The following is a 17,555-nucleotide window of genomic DNA, read 5'->3' on the forward strand; positions in this document are numbered from 1 at the left end:
GAAAATAATATTTGATGATCTTGCAATAGAGCCATTCACAACAACTTCCTAGTCCCGCCCTAGCAACTAGCAACAGCACCCTAGCAACCGAAGGCTGTGCACTGAGGCCTAACACATGTTCTTTAGGGTGGTAAAAACAATTCATCATAAACTCAGAAATGCTTTAGATGACTATTAAAACCACGAATAGCTTGTGAGTGATCTGAAGCCGTGCACAAGGCTGGGATTGCCAAGTTCAACGAACAAAGCAAGTGCCAAGATGACCAACGGCAGCAGATACCAAACAAGTAAATCCCTTCGATATGATCTATGGCGACGGTGGTTATATATTAATACGAATCAACACAACCTTAACGCAATCATCATAATTAGTTAGGAATGAACGTAAACAAATAACAAGTCAGGTGGTGTGATCACAAAGCGAAGCACTTGTTTCCCCATCGATCTGTGTTGTGGGACACAAGGGGCTTTGTTATTAGTGAAGGATACTGGGTAGGCGGCACGGCTGACGGCGGAGGAGCGTTTTGGGCTCCCGGTGGCAACGACACGGAGGTCAGCGCTGCGCGGAGCTGCGTTGGCGGTGCCGGTCCGGTTACGTGTCCACTAACAGCGACAGCGGCCGGTTTCGGAACCACTTTCTGTGGCAAACTCATTGCAGAAATTTAAACCAAAACAAACAATACGCAGCTGAAAACGGTCGCACGTTCCAACAAAATCTGGCCGTTTCTTCTCTCTACGAAGGCCGGAACGCGTGTATATCCTTATGCCATGGATTTCATTCAGACCTGGCTTTTAGTAGCAGAAATGTCATTTTATCTTTCAAGTCGGGGGTTGTAGCTGCTCTATACATGGGGACGGTAGGGGGGTTGTATCCCCCTTAGCCAGCCTGGATCTCCCCGGTTGAATTGTTGTTCTCTACCTCCTTAGATGACCGTCTCCGGGTTTGTTTGCTCCGCTTTGCGTAGTAACATCACATTAACGAGTCGCATTGTAGGAATTTCTCATAAAGATGGGAGACTTCACTCAACATGGCGTTGTTGCGGCTGCTTCCAGCAGTCCGGCTGGACGGACGGCTCGGTAAACGTCGGGTAATTTCGTAGATGCTCGGGTTCACCTTACGCCACTCCGTAGTGATGGGAAGTCCGACTCGTTTCCACGAATCGGTTCTTTGGAACATCTTTGGAAGATGCGGTTCATAAAACGATTCAGTGATTAACGTTATTTAACGTCCTTAAAGTTTGTTACACATGCAAGAGTAAATATATATATATATATATATATATATATATATATATATATATATATATATATATATATATATATATATATATATACAGCACTAAACATTACAATTTTAAAATAGATTATAATTTAAAAAACGTAAATATACATAAAAATATAGAATTTATAAGGAAAATAATGGGTATACAGAGGAAAAAAATACAAATTTTGTAGCGCCATTTATATATTTTTGAAGTGTCTTCTTTATTGTACAAGTTCACAATATTATGTATTTGTATTTGAAATGCGTTATGTTATAAATTCATTAAAAAGTCTTAAGAAATTAAATACAACTTTAAAACATTTGCTAAATAAAGGAACTTTTTGCCACAAGTAAAATTAGAAAGCGGTTCTTGGTTCAATGAGTCAACGAGTTGTGACCTGGTTGTGACTCCAGAGCCGTTGAATCATGATTCACTTCAATTGTGATCGAATCATTACGGTCGGTTTTGTGAACCGGTTCATTGACAAGATCTAAAAGAACGATTCGTTCGCGAATCATCGGCATCGCAATACCAGTGAGAGTGACGTCATAAAGGCAGTCGCCACATGCCTGTACTGTTTCACATAATAAATGGCATTTTAGATGCGTTCCAAACTCCTAATCATAAAAGACGAATAACCCATAACTATATAGGATGCCCAAATAATCTTTCTTTTTAAAAAGGGGGCCCGCCCAGATTTAGGTTGAAGGAGAAAGGTTTCAAATATATTTACGTGAGGGAGGCGATGATGGAATTTATGTTGGCTGATGTTGTAGAGAAGCCTGTTATTTGTGTTTAGGTGGAGGAAGATTAATAATTATCACAACATTAGATTGCTTTTGCAGGCATTCGTGCAGCCATTTAATAAGTATGAATGAGGCGCCATCTGTCGGTCCTTTTTCAGAGACACGGCACGACAATCTCAGTATTTTCTGTTTCATTAATTCATTCATCAATTGAAATTACTGTAATTACGCGAAGCTCGGGCCCTTTTGGTAATGAGCTATTGAAATTAAATTAAGTCCAGGGTAAGTATGCAAGACATATTTTGAATATGTTTGATGGGGTAGGCCTATAGCCTAAAACCCTCAACATATCAACAGATCATTAGAAGACACTTGAAGACAAATGAGTTCCATTTCTTACAAGTAGGAATCTCTGCAGCCAGGAGACCTCCATGCTGGAGGGACTTAAACCACAAGTAGGTTGGGTTTAGTTGGTGTAGGTGGAGCACATATTAATATAACGCATCAGGTTATTTGTGAGGTTGAGTTTAGGGTTGGGGTAGGTGTAGACGTTAATGAAACACAACAGGTTATTGTGAGGTTGAGTTTAGGGTTGGGGTGGGTGTAGACGTTAATGAAACACAACAGGTTATTGTGAGGTTGAGTTTAGGGTTGGGGTGGGTGTAGACGTTAATGAAACACAACAGGTTGTTGTGAGGTTGAGTTTAGGGTTGGGGTAGGTGTAGACGTTAGACGTTAATGAAACACAACAGGTTATTGTGAGGTTGGGGTAGGTGTTAATGAAACAACAGGTTACTGTGAGGTTGGGTTTAGGGTTGTGGGGAAGTTGTAGACATAAAAAAACACTACAGGTTACTGTGAGGTTGGGTTTAGGGTTTGGGAAGGTGTAGACATTTACAAAACACATCAGGTTACTGTGAGGTTGGGGTAGGTGTAGACATTAATAAAACACAATATTGGACTCTGTGTCATGTACAAGACATTAAATAAATAAAAACTCCAGGTTTGTACAGTACACTTGGAGCTGGAAATCCCACCTTATGACCAGTTAAAGGAATACTTCACCCAAAGATAAATCTTGTTCTAAGCTCATTTAAGTTGTTCTTGTTTTGAATGCAAGATATTTTGAAGAACATCACAGGGCATGGTGGTTTACCCAGTGGTACCATACTATAAAGTACCCAATTGTTTATTTCAAGTACAGAGGGGGCATTTTTAATGTGCGTAAGGGAAACTATGTCAAAATTTACCCTGCTAAAGTGGCCAAAATATAAGCCACCAATCAGATCAGTCAGATTCACCCACAAACTCACTCACAAATGGTTCCAAATGTTTATTAGTTTCATTTTTCTGTTAAACAGAAAATAAGATATTTTGAAGAATGTTGGAAACAGGGAGCCTTTGACTTGCATAGAAGGAAATATTCATCAAAATATTTTTGTGTTCAATAGAAAAAAAGAAACAAACAGTTTTAGAACCACTTGAGGGCGAGCAAATGATGACATAAGTTTGTTTTGGGAGTGACCTATCCATTTAATACTACTCTGAAGTATCAAGGATGCTTTTACACAGCAAAACACTAGGGGTTGTAATAGGGCAGAGCATACTGTAACTGCACAGAATTTTCAGTTTATCTAAATGGCACTTGTGCTTATCCTGGATGCCACAACCTGCTTGTCTTGCATTTAAATGTAGTAAAGACCAGCTGTAATGACAAATCCTCACTATTTTACTGAATAAAAAAAGTGATTTATATGAAAATTTTTTCAACGAACTGTCCGTTTAAATCAGCTATATAAAGGTGCCTTAAAATGATGGTTCACATCGAAACAGAAATGTACTTGCCCTCATGTGGTTTCAAATCTTTATGAATTTCCCTTTCATTTTACAAAAAAAATAAGATAATGTGAAGAATGCTGTAAAATGGTAACCATTCGCATCCATAGTAGACAAATACTATGTACGTCAATGGCTACCAGTTTCCAGCATTCTTTAAAATATCTTCCTTTGTGTTTAACAGAGGAAAGAAACTCAAAAAGGTTTGAAACGAATGAAGGGTAAATAACTGATGACAGTATTTTTATTTTTTGGGTGAACCATCCCTTTAAATTCCCCAGTATATCCCATATTTGCATATAGCACTTTCCTATATTGCAGTACAAAAATAAACCCAATAAAACTGTGTACTGCTCACATACATATTCTTCATTTACAATCTGATCATTCACCCAAAATCAGCTTCACATATTGCACAGGCAAATTGGACATGGTATGTATTGGACCAAACATAAGATGTTTTAACCGTGTATTAAAATGTGAGTGATGTTAGTGGTGTTGTGTAAGAATTGGCGAACATTACAGACAAAGAGAAATCAAATAAACCCCCACAACATATCACAGAGAACATAAATAGTACTTCCCATTAGAAAAATAAAAGCATTTGCTTATAAAAGGCATGTATTCAAAGAAAACATCTGCAAAAAGCACAATTCCTTCCTATTATATTTAAGCACTAACTTCCAGTGTTTCGAGAAGAATAAAACTCCATTATATAGAGGTCCATGGAGTCTCTATTTACACCAGTTTCCCATTAAGAGGCTGGAAAATAAGTAGTCCGCTGTCAGTGACCTGGCAGTCAATATGAGGCAACCTGAGACAGACTTTTGGCATATTTTTTGCAGGATAACTGCTCCAGGTTCAATCTCACTGTCACCAAAGCTCACACTTGCGTTTGGGGTTCATGGGTGAATCTGCCTTGCAGCCGAAGTGCTCAGAGAACTCGTGGGAATTGGAGATGGTGCCGATGACCCGGAAGCGTGAAGGACTGTGAGGGTCAGTGATGACGCCCTCGTGAGAGCTTTCAGGAGTCCGAACAGAGCACCACACCTATACAAGAGGAAACAATGACTTCTTTTAGTGCAGAAATGGACAAAACTACAAGAAAGTGTGAGTAATGTTTATCTGTGCAAAAGTCACTCCTGGGATGCTATGAAATTCATTCATTTATTTATTTTCCTTCGACTTAGTCTCTAGGTCAGAGGTTGACACAGCGGAATGAACCGCCAACTATTCCGGCACATGTTCTACGCAGCGGATACCCTTCCATCTGCAACCTAGTACTGGGAAACACCCATACACACTCATTCACACACATACACTACAGAAAATTTAGCTTATTCAATTCACCTGTACTGCATGTCTTTGGACTGTGGGGGAAGCTGGAGCACCCAGAGGAAACCCATGCGCACACGGGGAGAGAACATGCAAACTCCACAAAGAAATGCAGAATAGCCCAGCTGGGACTCGAATCAGTGACCTTCTTGCTGTACGGTGACCGTGCTAACCACTGTACCACCCTTGCAATGAAATGTTACAATAAAAAACTAAACATTTCAATTAAATTAAAATAAAGTTGATTCAAAGTGGAAATGGCATTTAAAGTGAAAGTTAAAAAAAAAAAAAACTTGTCTCCACATGAACTAAAATATAAAATAAAGTGCAGATTTGTGAAAATCATGATGTCCTATATATGGGTGTTAACCTCTTAAGGCCAAAGGTGGTTTTCTACATGCATTTATTATTTCTCTTTGCTTTTTGGGCTTATTGGAACCTAATTAGAACTAAAGTATCATCTTTTGATATGATGTACTTTTAGAGAAAAATTATATCCATATATGTGGACTCGTGGTTCGAATTTACATAAAACACTTTTTCCTGAATTTTTCATATGCTGCAAAACAGTTGCAGGATGACAGCGTATGTCTGTAACAAAATATAAAACATTCAAAGTCATTTAAGTAGCCACTTAAGAGCTAAAATGTGCTGTCTACGTATGTGGACACTCAAGTCCTAGGAGGTTAAAGGGGACCTATTATGCCCATTTTTACAAGATGTAAAATTAATCTCTGTGGTCCCTAGAGTGTGTGTGTGTGTTAAGTTTTAGCTCAAAACACTTATAAAAATACTTCTTATAAAAGTGATTTTTGCATAATAGGTGTCCTTTAAATGTTCATGCATGCAAACTTGGCAACCAAAACAATAATGGTGGAACATGTGCACAGTGTTTTTTTTTATCTTTTTGGCTGATCCATGTGAACATAGTTTTGACAATGTTGTTGTTGTGGGTTTTTTTCAAAGCGCAAAGAAAAAATATTTTAGCATTTTAGGCCTGAATAGTTGCACTCACTGATGTCCTTAAAAAAGATTGTATGATTGTATTGCAATCTAGTTTAAATAACATATTTAATAGCTAAAACATAAATGTTATTTAATAGTTCTTTTTAAATTAAATGTTAATAAAATTAGTCCTCGTGTGAATTTTCTTTTTTTTTTAAATATATTTCCCTAATGAAGTTTAATAGCGCGAGGAAGAATTTCCTTTAATGTTTTTGTATATATGAAAAGTCTTTTTTTTTCTTTAAAGTTTGGCTGGAAGAAAAGCAGCTTTTAAATATTTTCTAACAATTTTAATTTAATTTAATTAAAACACTTAAATCGAGCTGTAGTGTGCCTTTTTTAATATTTCCCAAGTGAAGTTTAGCAGAGCAATGAAATTTTCACAGTATTTCCTATAATATTTTTTCATATTATGAAAGTCTTTTTTTTTGTTTGCTTGGAATAAAAACAGCTTTTAAATATTTTCTAACAATTTTAAGGTCAAAATATTATCCCGTTTAAGATTTTTTTCCACGATTAGCCAAAAACAAACCTTATTCAATAAGTTAAAAACCTGTTTATTCCCATCTGTGTAGTTATATTTCCATGTTAACACAAATAGGTTGTCATGGTCTGAGCCTTTATAACTTTATAAGGGGATGAACAGCGGAATGAACCACAATTAAAACAATTTAATCAAAATTCTGTGCTTAGTCATTTAAAATAGATGTTTATATTTGGGTGACACAGTGGCACAGTAGGTAGTGCTGTCGCCTCACAGCAAGAAGTTCGCTGGCTCAAGCTCGGCTGGGTCAGTTGGCGTTTCTGTGTGGAGTTTGCATGTTCTCACCGCGTTCGTGTGGATTTCCTCTGGGTGCTCTGGTTTTCCCCCACAGTCCAAAGACAGGTGAATTGGGTAGGGTATAATTGTCCGTAGTGTATGAGTGTGTATGGATGTTTCCCAGAGATGGGTTGCAGCTGGAAGGGCATCCGCTGCTTAAAACATGTGCTGGATAAGTTGGCGGTTCATTCTGCTGTGGTGACCCCAAATTAATAAAGAAACTAAGCCGAACAGAAAATGAATGAATGAATGAATGAATGAATGAATGAATGTTTATATTGATTTAGCCCAAAACTAAAATTCTGTTTGGCCATGATTTAACAAAATTGTATTTTGTTTTAAAATCATTATTATTTTTGTATTTGTTTTTCAATCACTTATAATAGTTTTTTCTTAACAAAAAGCAATTCTATCGCTTAAATAATCGCTTTGTTACTTGGGTTTTTCTAAATAGTTTCTATATGTTTTGTTTGGATTTTACAAACCACACGATAACACAATTGTAATATTTTGCTGTAGTTTTGTGCCTATTTGAATGTCAAGTGTCTAACAGCAGAGGCTAAGCACACCTCACTTCACTAATCAGACATTATAAATGTCTTTATTCAAAACTATATAAATCCTAGCCTTATCAAATCAATGATTCAAAATCCCAAACCCTTTTATTGTGTAAAATAAAACAACTCAATCCATCCGGCCTACACTGCAATCAAACATTTCTAAAAAAAGCACAAACCTGAGCAAATCCCACAAAAAACAGCTGATGATTGTTCATCCCAAGGGCAGGCAGACTGGCCTCCTCGCCGTTCTTCTTGATCCAGTTTACATAAGCCTGCAAAGCGAGCGTGATAACATTAGTCCACCAATAACTCTGCATGCTGAGATCCCAGATAAACAGAGCCCTCATGTCCACGCTTATTTTCCTCTCCATCAGAGAGGTCAACACAGGCTCTTCTCCGGGCCATATGCTTTGTGCATCTGCTCCGTAACCTATGACTTTTCAGCCGACGGAAAGAATCCGAGCTGCTGGAGGAACAGCGGTCCATTTGGAGCCACCTGTTGCCCCGCAAAGGCTTTTCAGCGAGTCGGAATCACTACAGCCCCCCGAATACTGTTAAAGCCGTCAATGAGGGAAAAATAGAGAACGTAATGCCTTTGGTCTCAGATTCTCACACGTCATATGCTGGAGCTGTTTTCGTGTAATGGAAAGTACCACTGGCATCTGTATGATGGACACAACTTATCTGTCGATTGAATTAGATAGATTAAAAGTGGAGTTTTTGTTCCACAACAAACCTTGTAAGCCGCATTCAGGCCTCCGTTGTCAGCAATGTTTTCTCCCAAAGTGTGTTTTCCGTTCAGGGGTTCATTGTTAATACTGTAGTTGCTGTATTGCTCCACCATGCATTGGGTCTGGTGTTTAAAAGCTTCCACGGACGAATTTTGCCACCATATTGCTAGATTTCCATCCTTGTCATATTTGCGTCCTGTAAAAAAAAAATATATATATATATATATATTTTAATGACACACATATTTACATTTCAACTTCAAAACATTTCTGTGATAATAGTAAGATGATTTAAAGAAATAAACATTTCAAAGAAAAACAACTCTTCTACAGCCAAACAGTTGAGTTCTTCCTTTTTTTAATTAATCAGCCGATCTCTGGTTCTGGCAGGAGCTCTTTTAGTTTAGCTTAGCATAAATCATTGAATTGGATTAGACCATTAGCATCTCACTCAAAAAAAACTGATATTACAAAATTGTCAAATTTAAAGCTTACTACAGAATAGTCAAACTTTAAATAGGAATATTACTGAAACTCTTTGGTCATCTTTCAGTGAGATGCTAATGGTCTAATGTGACTTAGGCCCAGTTTCACAAACAGGGCTTAGATTAAGCCAGGACTAGGCCTTAGTTAAATTAGGCTATTTAAGCCACATTTATTAAAATGGCCTTAGAAAAATATATTACTAATGTGCACCTGGAGACAAAAAATGACACTGGCGTATTTTACGCAAGTTATTTTGAGTTGAGACAGCTCAAACATGCAATTTAATCTTTACTTGCCTTAAACCTTGTTCGTGAAACAGGGGGAAAATGATCTATGCTAAGCTAACTTAAGCAAAAAGTATTGCCGCCAAACCCAAAGATTGACTGAATGGATAGTTCAAACAAAAATGAAAACTAATCCGCTATTTACTCACCCTCATGTGGTTTTAAACCCTTATAGGTTTGTTTTTTGTCTTTCGAACCCTAAATAAGATATTTCGCAGAAAGCTGAAAACTGGTAAACATTGACTTGAAAAACAAAATACTATAGAAATCAATGGTTACAGGTTTCCAACTTTCTTCAAAATATCTTCTTTTATGTTCAACAGAAGAAAAAAACTGGTGAACTATCCTATTTATTAACATTTTGACAAAGATTTATTTAAAAAAAAAACGCGAAGATTTCACATGAAAATTTCCAAACCAGTTTCCCAAAAATCTTATAACTTTTCTTCCTTTTCTTTCTATATATATATATATATATATATATATATATATATGATAATGAAATAGTGGAACACTTCATTTCTTATATTACAGCAACCGACTGTAAACCGAGTCTTACACACTGCAGATCTGAAATTAGATGAAATATTAAAGGTTGGAACAAGTGAGTAAACAATGACACAATTTAAAATGTTTGGTGAACTATTCCTTTAAGTATTTATTAACATCTTGACATTATCTACACATAAACATATACAGAGAGAGAGAGAGAGAGAGAGAGAGAGAGAGAGATTCATATGAACATTCTAAGTTTTTTCTGGATTTACTGAATTTATTAGGCATGTGCTTGATTAACATTTTAATATTAGTTATATTCTATAAAAATCTAATCACTTTTCTTCCTAATTTCAAACAAACAGTGCATCTTTCTTCTAAAAACGACAGTTGGTCAGTATAACAAATGTTTTTCATTCATTCATTTTCTTTTCAGCTTAGCCCCTTTATTAATCTAGGGTCGCCACAGCAGAATGAACCGCCAACTTATCCAGCACATGTTTCACGCAGCGAATGCCCTTCCAGCTGCAACCCATCTCTGGGAAACATCTATACACACTCACTCACACTCATACACTATGGACAATTTAGCCTACCCAATTCACATATAGCGCATGTCTTTGGGGGAAACTGTGGCAGAAACCGGAGCCCCCAGAGGAAACCCACACGAACGCAGGGAGAACATGCAAACTCCACACAGAAACGCCAACTGACCCAGCCAAGGCTCGAACCAGTGACCTTCTAGCAGTAAACACTACCTACTGCGCCATTGTGTTGCCGACAAATGTTTTTAGTTGTTGTAATTGAAAAATCAGGGTTATTCCACCACATATGAAATGAAAACATTTTATTTTTAAACTTGAGGTATAAAAGTTTAGAGAAAAAACTAAAATGGTGTTTAACCATAAGCTGTATTTCCAGAGAAACCTCATTTGAATAACAGCATTTCTCACATCAAAAGTCATGGCAGAGACATAAAATGTTTTTTTAGGTAAGAATGTAGTTGCTTAAACTTTAAATATGCAGTTTTATTTAAATAAAATTAGCACCTATATCTACGATAATGAAAGAGAGCAAGACTATATTTCTTCTATCACAGCAACTGAGTCTTACACACTGCAGATTTGAAATAAGATGGAATAATAAATTACCTTGATCATCAAATGCATGGGTGAGCTCGTGCCCCATAACCACACCTATACCACCGAAATTCATGGCTCTAGAAAACAAGTGAATGAGGTACACATGATGACATATTTGCTGAAAACGACGAGGCTCAATCAACAGGTGAGGGTTTTGTTAATGAAAAACAATCATACTTTGGCCAAGCATGGTTGTAAAAGGGAGCCTGGAAAATGCCTGCAGGAAGAACCATCTCATTCTTTGTGGGGTTGTAGTAGGCATTGACTGTAGGTGGAGTCATACTCCATCTGTACAAGCAGACAAGAGCAAGAAAAAAATATATTATGACTTCAATGATCACTGCAGAACACAGAAACTGACATTGAAGTAGTAGTAAATAGGCTGTTAATGCTGTGTAATGTTGTGTCAAACCTGTGTGACATTCTGGATAAGATACTTTTAAAAATGATTCAGTGTTTTCTGGTCATATGTGACCCTGGATCAGTCTTATGCTGCATGTGTATATTTTTGAAACATACAATGTAGGGGTCAAAATTATTCTTTTAAAGACAATAATTAAAGATTATGTTCCATCAAGACATCTTGTACATTTTCTATCATAAATATATGTATTAAACATGATTTGTAAAATGCATTGCTAAGCACTTCATTTGGACAACTTTAAAAGGCCATTGTCAGATTTTCAAATATATAGTTGTATTATAGCTTTATTTTGTCCAAATTTAACAAACTACACATTAATAAAATGCTTATTTATTTGCTTATATCAGCTTTAAATGTAAATAAAAAAGCACAATTGCCTTTCTGACAGGCTTTGTTATCCAGGGTAACATATTTTTTACTTTCTGTTGGTCAAAGACAGAAAGTGAAGTGTTTTTTCCCTCTCCGCTGTCGCCTCTAGCTTGCATGGTTTGGGATCGGTAGAGCTGCGCATCGTTGGATTTGCTCTTCAGTGTTTGGACTCTCAGTAGTGTTTTTCAAACCACACTGAACTGAGCTAAACTGACACTAACACTGAACTTAAACACTGAAAACTGAACTACAATTCCAATTTACTATGACCTTTTATGTGAAGCTGCTTTGACACAATCTACATTGTAAAAGCGCTATACAAATAAAGGTCAATTGAACTGAATTGAAAAGGATGAAGGGCATTATTTCTTATACATATTTTTTAGCACGCAGAAGAATCTTGTTATGCTGGAAATCCTCCACACCCCCATCTGTGCCAGCCTGGTTTGAAGATGTGATGTCTTTTCTTAAACTAGAAAAGATTAAATACACACTACAGGGGCTCGGTGGACAGGTTCTATACATACTGGGAACTGATTTCTTCATATTTTAAAAATCTGAAAGAATTACCCTGCGGTTAAATAACCTGTATATCTCTTTGTATGCACTTCATGGTGTTTCTTGTCTTTAATGTAGTTTGTCCTGCGAATTGTTATTCATTTATTTATTTATTTATTTATTTTTCTTTCCCTGTTATTTGTACTTGTTTTTTTTTTCTTCTTTCTTCCATCATCACTGTTGTCACGACATGCATGACTCCAGACTGTTTAATTATTATATTTGACTCTAATTATTTTGTTAAGCTGCCTTGGGATGTTCGGTTCTTGGGGTTGGGACTTAAAACAAAAAAACTATAAAGAAGGAAACTGTAATGTTTATTGTTTTGTATGAAAACATTATTTTCCTTCAATAAAAAAATGAAAAGACAGAAAAGGCTTTTTGAGAATGAAGATAATAAAATAATATTTTCAATTTCCTCCATATATTTGAATGGTTACATATATAACCATATATCTGAAATACACTTGACATTATTAAAAATGTAAATATTAGATTTCATAAATTAAATACTAACATTAAAATGAAATATATCATTGAATATAAAATATAGAAATATACAATATATAAATAAATGAATTTAATATATTTTTTAAAAATCATAAAAAAGCAACACTGGTAATAATAATGACATCATTACTGAGTGAAATGCATTTAAAAGATGTGTGCCAGAGCTTCATCTGGGTGTGTGTGTTGGACTGATACTCACTGATCTCTGTTGGGGGCTTTTCTCAGCTGGTCAGCAGTCACTCGTGCAGAGAAGTTGTAATAATTCATGACATTTTGAAAGTAGAGATCTGAAACAACATCAAACTGATGTACAGTTTGGGAGATGGAGATGTTTGTTTAGGTACATTAAAAAGGCTTTTCATGAACTAAAGACAAACAGAAATGTACAAAATGCATACATACGTCATTAAACACCTTGTCCAGCTCATTGGGGTTCATAATAAATTTTGGATAACCCACCATGTTGTATATTGCATCAGCCTAGGTAAAAAACAAACAAACAAACAAAAACATTTTGATTGGATTTATGAGATGGCAGTTTTGACTTTAACACCAGGTGGCATTATAGAGCAAAACAAACAAAAACTTCAGAAGGATTTTTTTCTGGTATTTGGTAGAGCAGTGTTTCTCAACCACGTTCCTAGAGGACCCCCAACACTGCATGTTTTGGATGTCTCCTTTGTTTTTCACACCCATTATAGGGCTGTTTCTCAATATGCATTTTTCAGCAATCTTGAGTCCTCGTGTTCTCATGTAACGTCATCATTAACCGCCAAAGTTCAGTTCCAAAACTCCAGACTGAAAGAACGGAAGATGCGTGGAAGTTGCCCGATGTGTTCTTGGTATCGAGGATGCACCAATGCAGACCTGAGCACCTAACTCGCTTTATAAGTCCCAGAAGTCATTGTGACTGAATAAAGGGGGTGGGAAGCGCTGCATTTTATACCTGTTTATTATTATAGTTCAGAGATATAACTTATTTATCTCAGGAGTTTCCCTAAATGAAACAGTGAAAGTAAACCTCACCATGAAATCTTAATAAAGGCATGAGCATATTAAGGGTGTTTATTTGCTGAAATTCGCATTAAAATCTGTTTTATTTGTATTGTGCAAAGTATATTATTAATGTTTTTGTGCATGTTATAGATATTAAAAAAGGAAAAAAATAAATAAATAGTTGTATAGCAGATGAATGCTGTAATGTTTAAATAACTTTCCATTAAAACGCGTGAAGATCATGTGACCATCAGAAAGAACGCAGCATCTCATTACTCACAGGATGCTTCTGTGTTCTCGCGGTCTACCGAGGTCATCTTTCAGCGAGATGCTAATAGTCTAATCCGATTCAATGATCTATGCTAAACTAAGCTAAAATTGTTTTAAACATTTTTTAACCCTTTTTTTATAGTGTTCCTTCCAGAAAATCTTGAAAGCAAACTGAGTGACAGGAAACAATGTGTTCAGAAAGACTGAACCCAGTGTGTAAAAAAAAGGTTAAAGCTGGAGGTAGTGTCATAGTTGCAGTTCCGGGAGTTAGGCCTCTTATTCAGCTCCTTAGTTTTTAAAATGATTTTAAAAAGCTGTGCTTCTGAATATAAGAAATATGCTTCTTCTTAAAAAATGCTCATTTACTCTTGCTAGGATAACTTCAAATGGGATGAAGTAGTAAATACAACTTTGATTTCCCCTGGATATTTGACCTTTAAAATCCAACTGGCATTCAAAACATAAAATCTAAAAGCACAAAAAGTAAAATGTTTCAACCTTAAAGCAATGAATAAATAAAACCCAATTCGAAAACTAAAGCATAAATCTGACTTATTAGCTAGATGTTGATTTCAGCAGGATCCATCCCCAGATTCCCTGTGGGCAACAGCGATGGAAAACATCACATGGGATCATGCTGTCAGCTCTCACCTTTTCTTTGGCGGCTTTTTTTGTCTCGGGATCCATCCAGCTGACAGTCTTCAAGCTGTCTTCAAAGGCCCATTTGATCTCCGAGACCATATCTTCAACCTGACAAACACATCAGGAGAGAATATAGTTTATAGGCCTGGAGGAAAAAGACAGGGACGGTTAAAAAAAAACAAAAAAAATCACAAAGATGCTCACAAAAGCTTTGCTGTCTTCGGAAAAAGTAGCTTTGACAAAGAGCGCCCCGAGAGCAAAGCCCAGAGCGCTATCCGTGTCGCTGACGCAAAGTTTCCAGCGTGGCATGCAGCTCTGCAAAACACGAAGGTGATACATAAACAACTAACATCATTTTCAGGTTCAACTAATTTCATTTTCGACTTCTCACAAACAGAAAACCTCCAGGCATCAACTGACAGTATAATTTCCATGCGGGTAGCATTTGCGAAAATGATCACAAATAATGTGTTCGAAAAACAAATGTGGATGTTATATGTTAGAAGTGAAGCTATACATCTCACTGTTCTAATGAAAAGACGTGAATTTTGACCCCTTCTCCTTGACCCTTGAAACAGAGTGTGAAGGGAAAGGGCTTCAAAATTTACCCCTAAGAAATGGGACAGCACTACAACACCTGCACATGATCTCTTGCTTCATATGTGATCGACGATCATGACTGCTGTAGTTATTCCAGTTGTGTCAATTTTTGGTATTTATCTTCAGGAAATCATTGACGGCATATATCATGTTATCATAAGGATATAATAGGCTCATAACTGTACTGTGTATTTACACTGTGGCCATTTTCATCTATGTAAACAGACAAAAACAACATTAACATTATAGCAGACACTGTAAAAAGCTCATTCCCAGCCACTAGACTTCCTGACAGAGTATTCGAGTGTCAGTGTTGTGGGACTACTATACAGGAATTATTATTTGCGATAATAGGTAGTGAAATTTAGCGGTTTTTATTTTAGCGTTTTCTTTTTTTTTTTTAAGCATGACAGTAATACACGAACATCATTATGAATGTATTAAAATATATGCTTGTTTGCTGTAAAAATTCGTAATAATGACAAAAATTACTAATTTGTGCATCTCCTGACTTCAGTGTGCAGCCATGCTGCCGTTGTAGCTGGTGTATTCTGGGAAATTTTCTTATCTCTTGGTTTCGGGTGTGGTCCTGAAAAATCTTAGTTTCAAGGGGCATCTAGCCCTTCCCCTGAGCACTACGCCTTCAAGCTAAAGAGAATTGGGACATCCCTACCCCTTCATGTGAACATGCAAAACAAGGGGAAAGGGGAAGGGCTAAGGGGCAGGATTGGGCCTTAAATGTCATTTTGTTTAAAGGAACGGTTCACACAAAAATTTAAATTCTGCCATCATTTAACCGGCTTCTTCCAAACCTATTTGAGTTTTTCCTTCTTTAAACAAAGAAGATATTTTCAAGAATGTTCCACAGTATTTTTTGTATTATAAAAGTTAATGGATACAGAATATTAACATTCTTCAAAATATCTTCTTTTGTGTTCAGCAGAAAAAAAAAAACGAAAAAAGGTTTGGAACCACTTGAGGATCCAAACACTTGAGCATCATGAGCAAATGATGACAATTTTCATTTTTGAGTGAACTCTCCCTTTGAATAAAATTTTAAATGAATAAAAAGTTTAAAAGAACAGCATTTGTAGTATTATAAATGTCTTTACTGTAACTTTTAATCAATAAAAAGCTAATTTTACATTCATACATGAGCATTCTGCCACAAAAGAGATGATGTGGACTAATTTATTATGATTTTTGATGTTTTCCAGCTTTCATTTGGTGTAGGTAACATTATTGTAGCCCACTGGTCCTATTGCACCCAACGCGCTCTGAACTGGGATCGATTCTGCGATTCTTTGTATAGGAGTCAGTTGCGCTAACAAGGAGGCTAAAGACCATGGCCTCTAGCATCTGTCGCTAGAGCACCTTTAGAGGTCAGAGCAGTGAGGTTTACCTGCATAGCACTTCGCTAGTTGGCCTCTGTTACATTATTATTATTATTATTATTATTATTATTATTATTATTACAGAGATTTTAGGTTACCATTTCAGGTAATTGATGTTTTGACATTCATTCAAGTTTACTGGTGTGTTTTTTGCCCTTTTGTTTAGATGAAATTGACATTAACTTGGTATTATAATATTTTTTTTGTTTTGTTTTTTGTTTTGCAATAGTACATGTTTAACTGTGATGTATTTCTCCTTTGCATGCAAGAGCCACATAGCTGGAAAAGTCATTTTGGTTAGAATATGCTATAAATATTCCTCTACCTTTGGAGTGCCACCTTTGTTTTCCTTGTCATTTATTGTTAAACACATTCATTGAGCATTTCTGCCAATTAAATGTGTAAACAATTTTGAACCATGACAGCTTTCACCATTTTCACTTTACACTATGTAAAAAAAAAGCCATACTACAGAATTAAAGAGTCAACATTCAGCATGTTTTGTGTAACTAAACCCTACAAGTTTGAAAGGACATGAGGGCAAGTAAATGATGACAGGACGTTTTTGACTAAACTATCATTTTAAATGCAAAAATAAAAGCTGTGTCCTCAACAACTGTGCTGAAGGTGACCGTCCTTAAGGTTTCTCTCTCCATATCTTATCATAACCCATCACGCGTACACACAGCGCCCAAGGCTCAGTCTTGGTTTGTTATTTCAGCCTGACCCCAGCGGAAAGTGAGGCCAGGGCAACAGGATCTCCTCCTGATAAGAGTCTGAATAAGCTGGCGCCCCGCAGAACAACACGCCACCTCTCCAAATACACCAACGCTGATACCAGTTTCTCCAAAAAAAAGCCCAATAGACACACTCGCTGGTTTAATATCTGGATAATTTGGTTAATACAAACACATTTCATATACACACAGACACACACACACACGCAAAACAGTTTTGTCTGGTTCTTGAATCTGAATGGCTGATAGTTACCTAATAATGATTTATTAGCTGTAGTTTGAAATTACACTATTTTTCTCTTAGGGTTTATTATGCGGTCTTTGTCGCCATCTTGGGGATGAACATAGTC

The 17,555-nt window shown here is 36.4% G+C and overlaps 2 protein-coding genes across 4 annotated transcripts in view; both read right to left on the minus strand.

The window, feature by feature from the left end:
• The window catches only part of eif4g3a (eukaryotic translation initiation factor 4 gamma, 3a), a 95,271-nt gene extending 94,168 nt beyond the window's left edge, over nt 1–1,103 (minus strand). For all 3 annotated transcript variants that reach the window (XM_056467731.1, XM_056467730.1, XM_056467729.1), the window contains exon 1: nt 490–1,103. In XM_056467731.1, coding sequence (XP_056323706.1) covers nt 490–653 — 164 coding nt within the window. In that variant the 5' untranslated portion in view covers nt 654–1,103. The remainder of the gene's footprint in view (nt 1–489) is intronic.
• Nucleotides 1,104–3,331: 2,228 nt separating this feature from the next.
• Nucleotides 3,332–17,555, minus strand: part of ece1 (endothelin converting enzyme 1) — a 35,687-nt gene continuing 21,463 nt past the window's right edge. Inside the window, 9 exon segments of the mRNA XM_056468047.1 lie at nt 3,332–4,897; nt 7,744–7,839; nt 8,304–8,494; nt 10,715–10,782; nt 10,883–10,993; nt 12,766–12,869; nt 12,969–13,046; nt 14,484–14,582; nt 14,679–14,789. Of these exon segments, the coding sequence (XP_056324022.1) occupies nt 4,721–4,897; nt 7,744–7,839; nt 8,304–8,494; nt 10,715–10,782; nt 10,883–10,993; nt 12,766–12,869; nt 12,969–13,046; nt 14,484–14,582; nt 14,679–14,789 (1,035 nt within the window). The 3' untranslated portion in view covers nt 3,332–4,720.

This window comes from Danio aesculapii, chromosome 11 (assembly GCF_903798145.1).
Source record: "Danio aesculapii chromosome 11, fDanAes4.1, whole genome shotgun sequence".
Taxonomy (NCBI): Eukaryota; Metazoa; Chordata; class Actinopteri; order Cypriniformes; family Danionidae; genus Danio; species Danio aesculapii.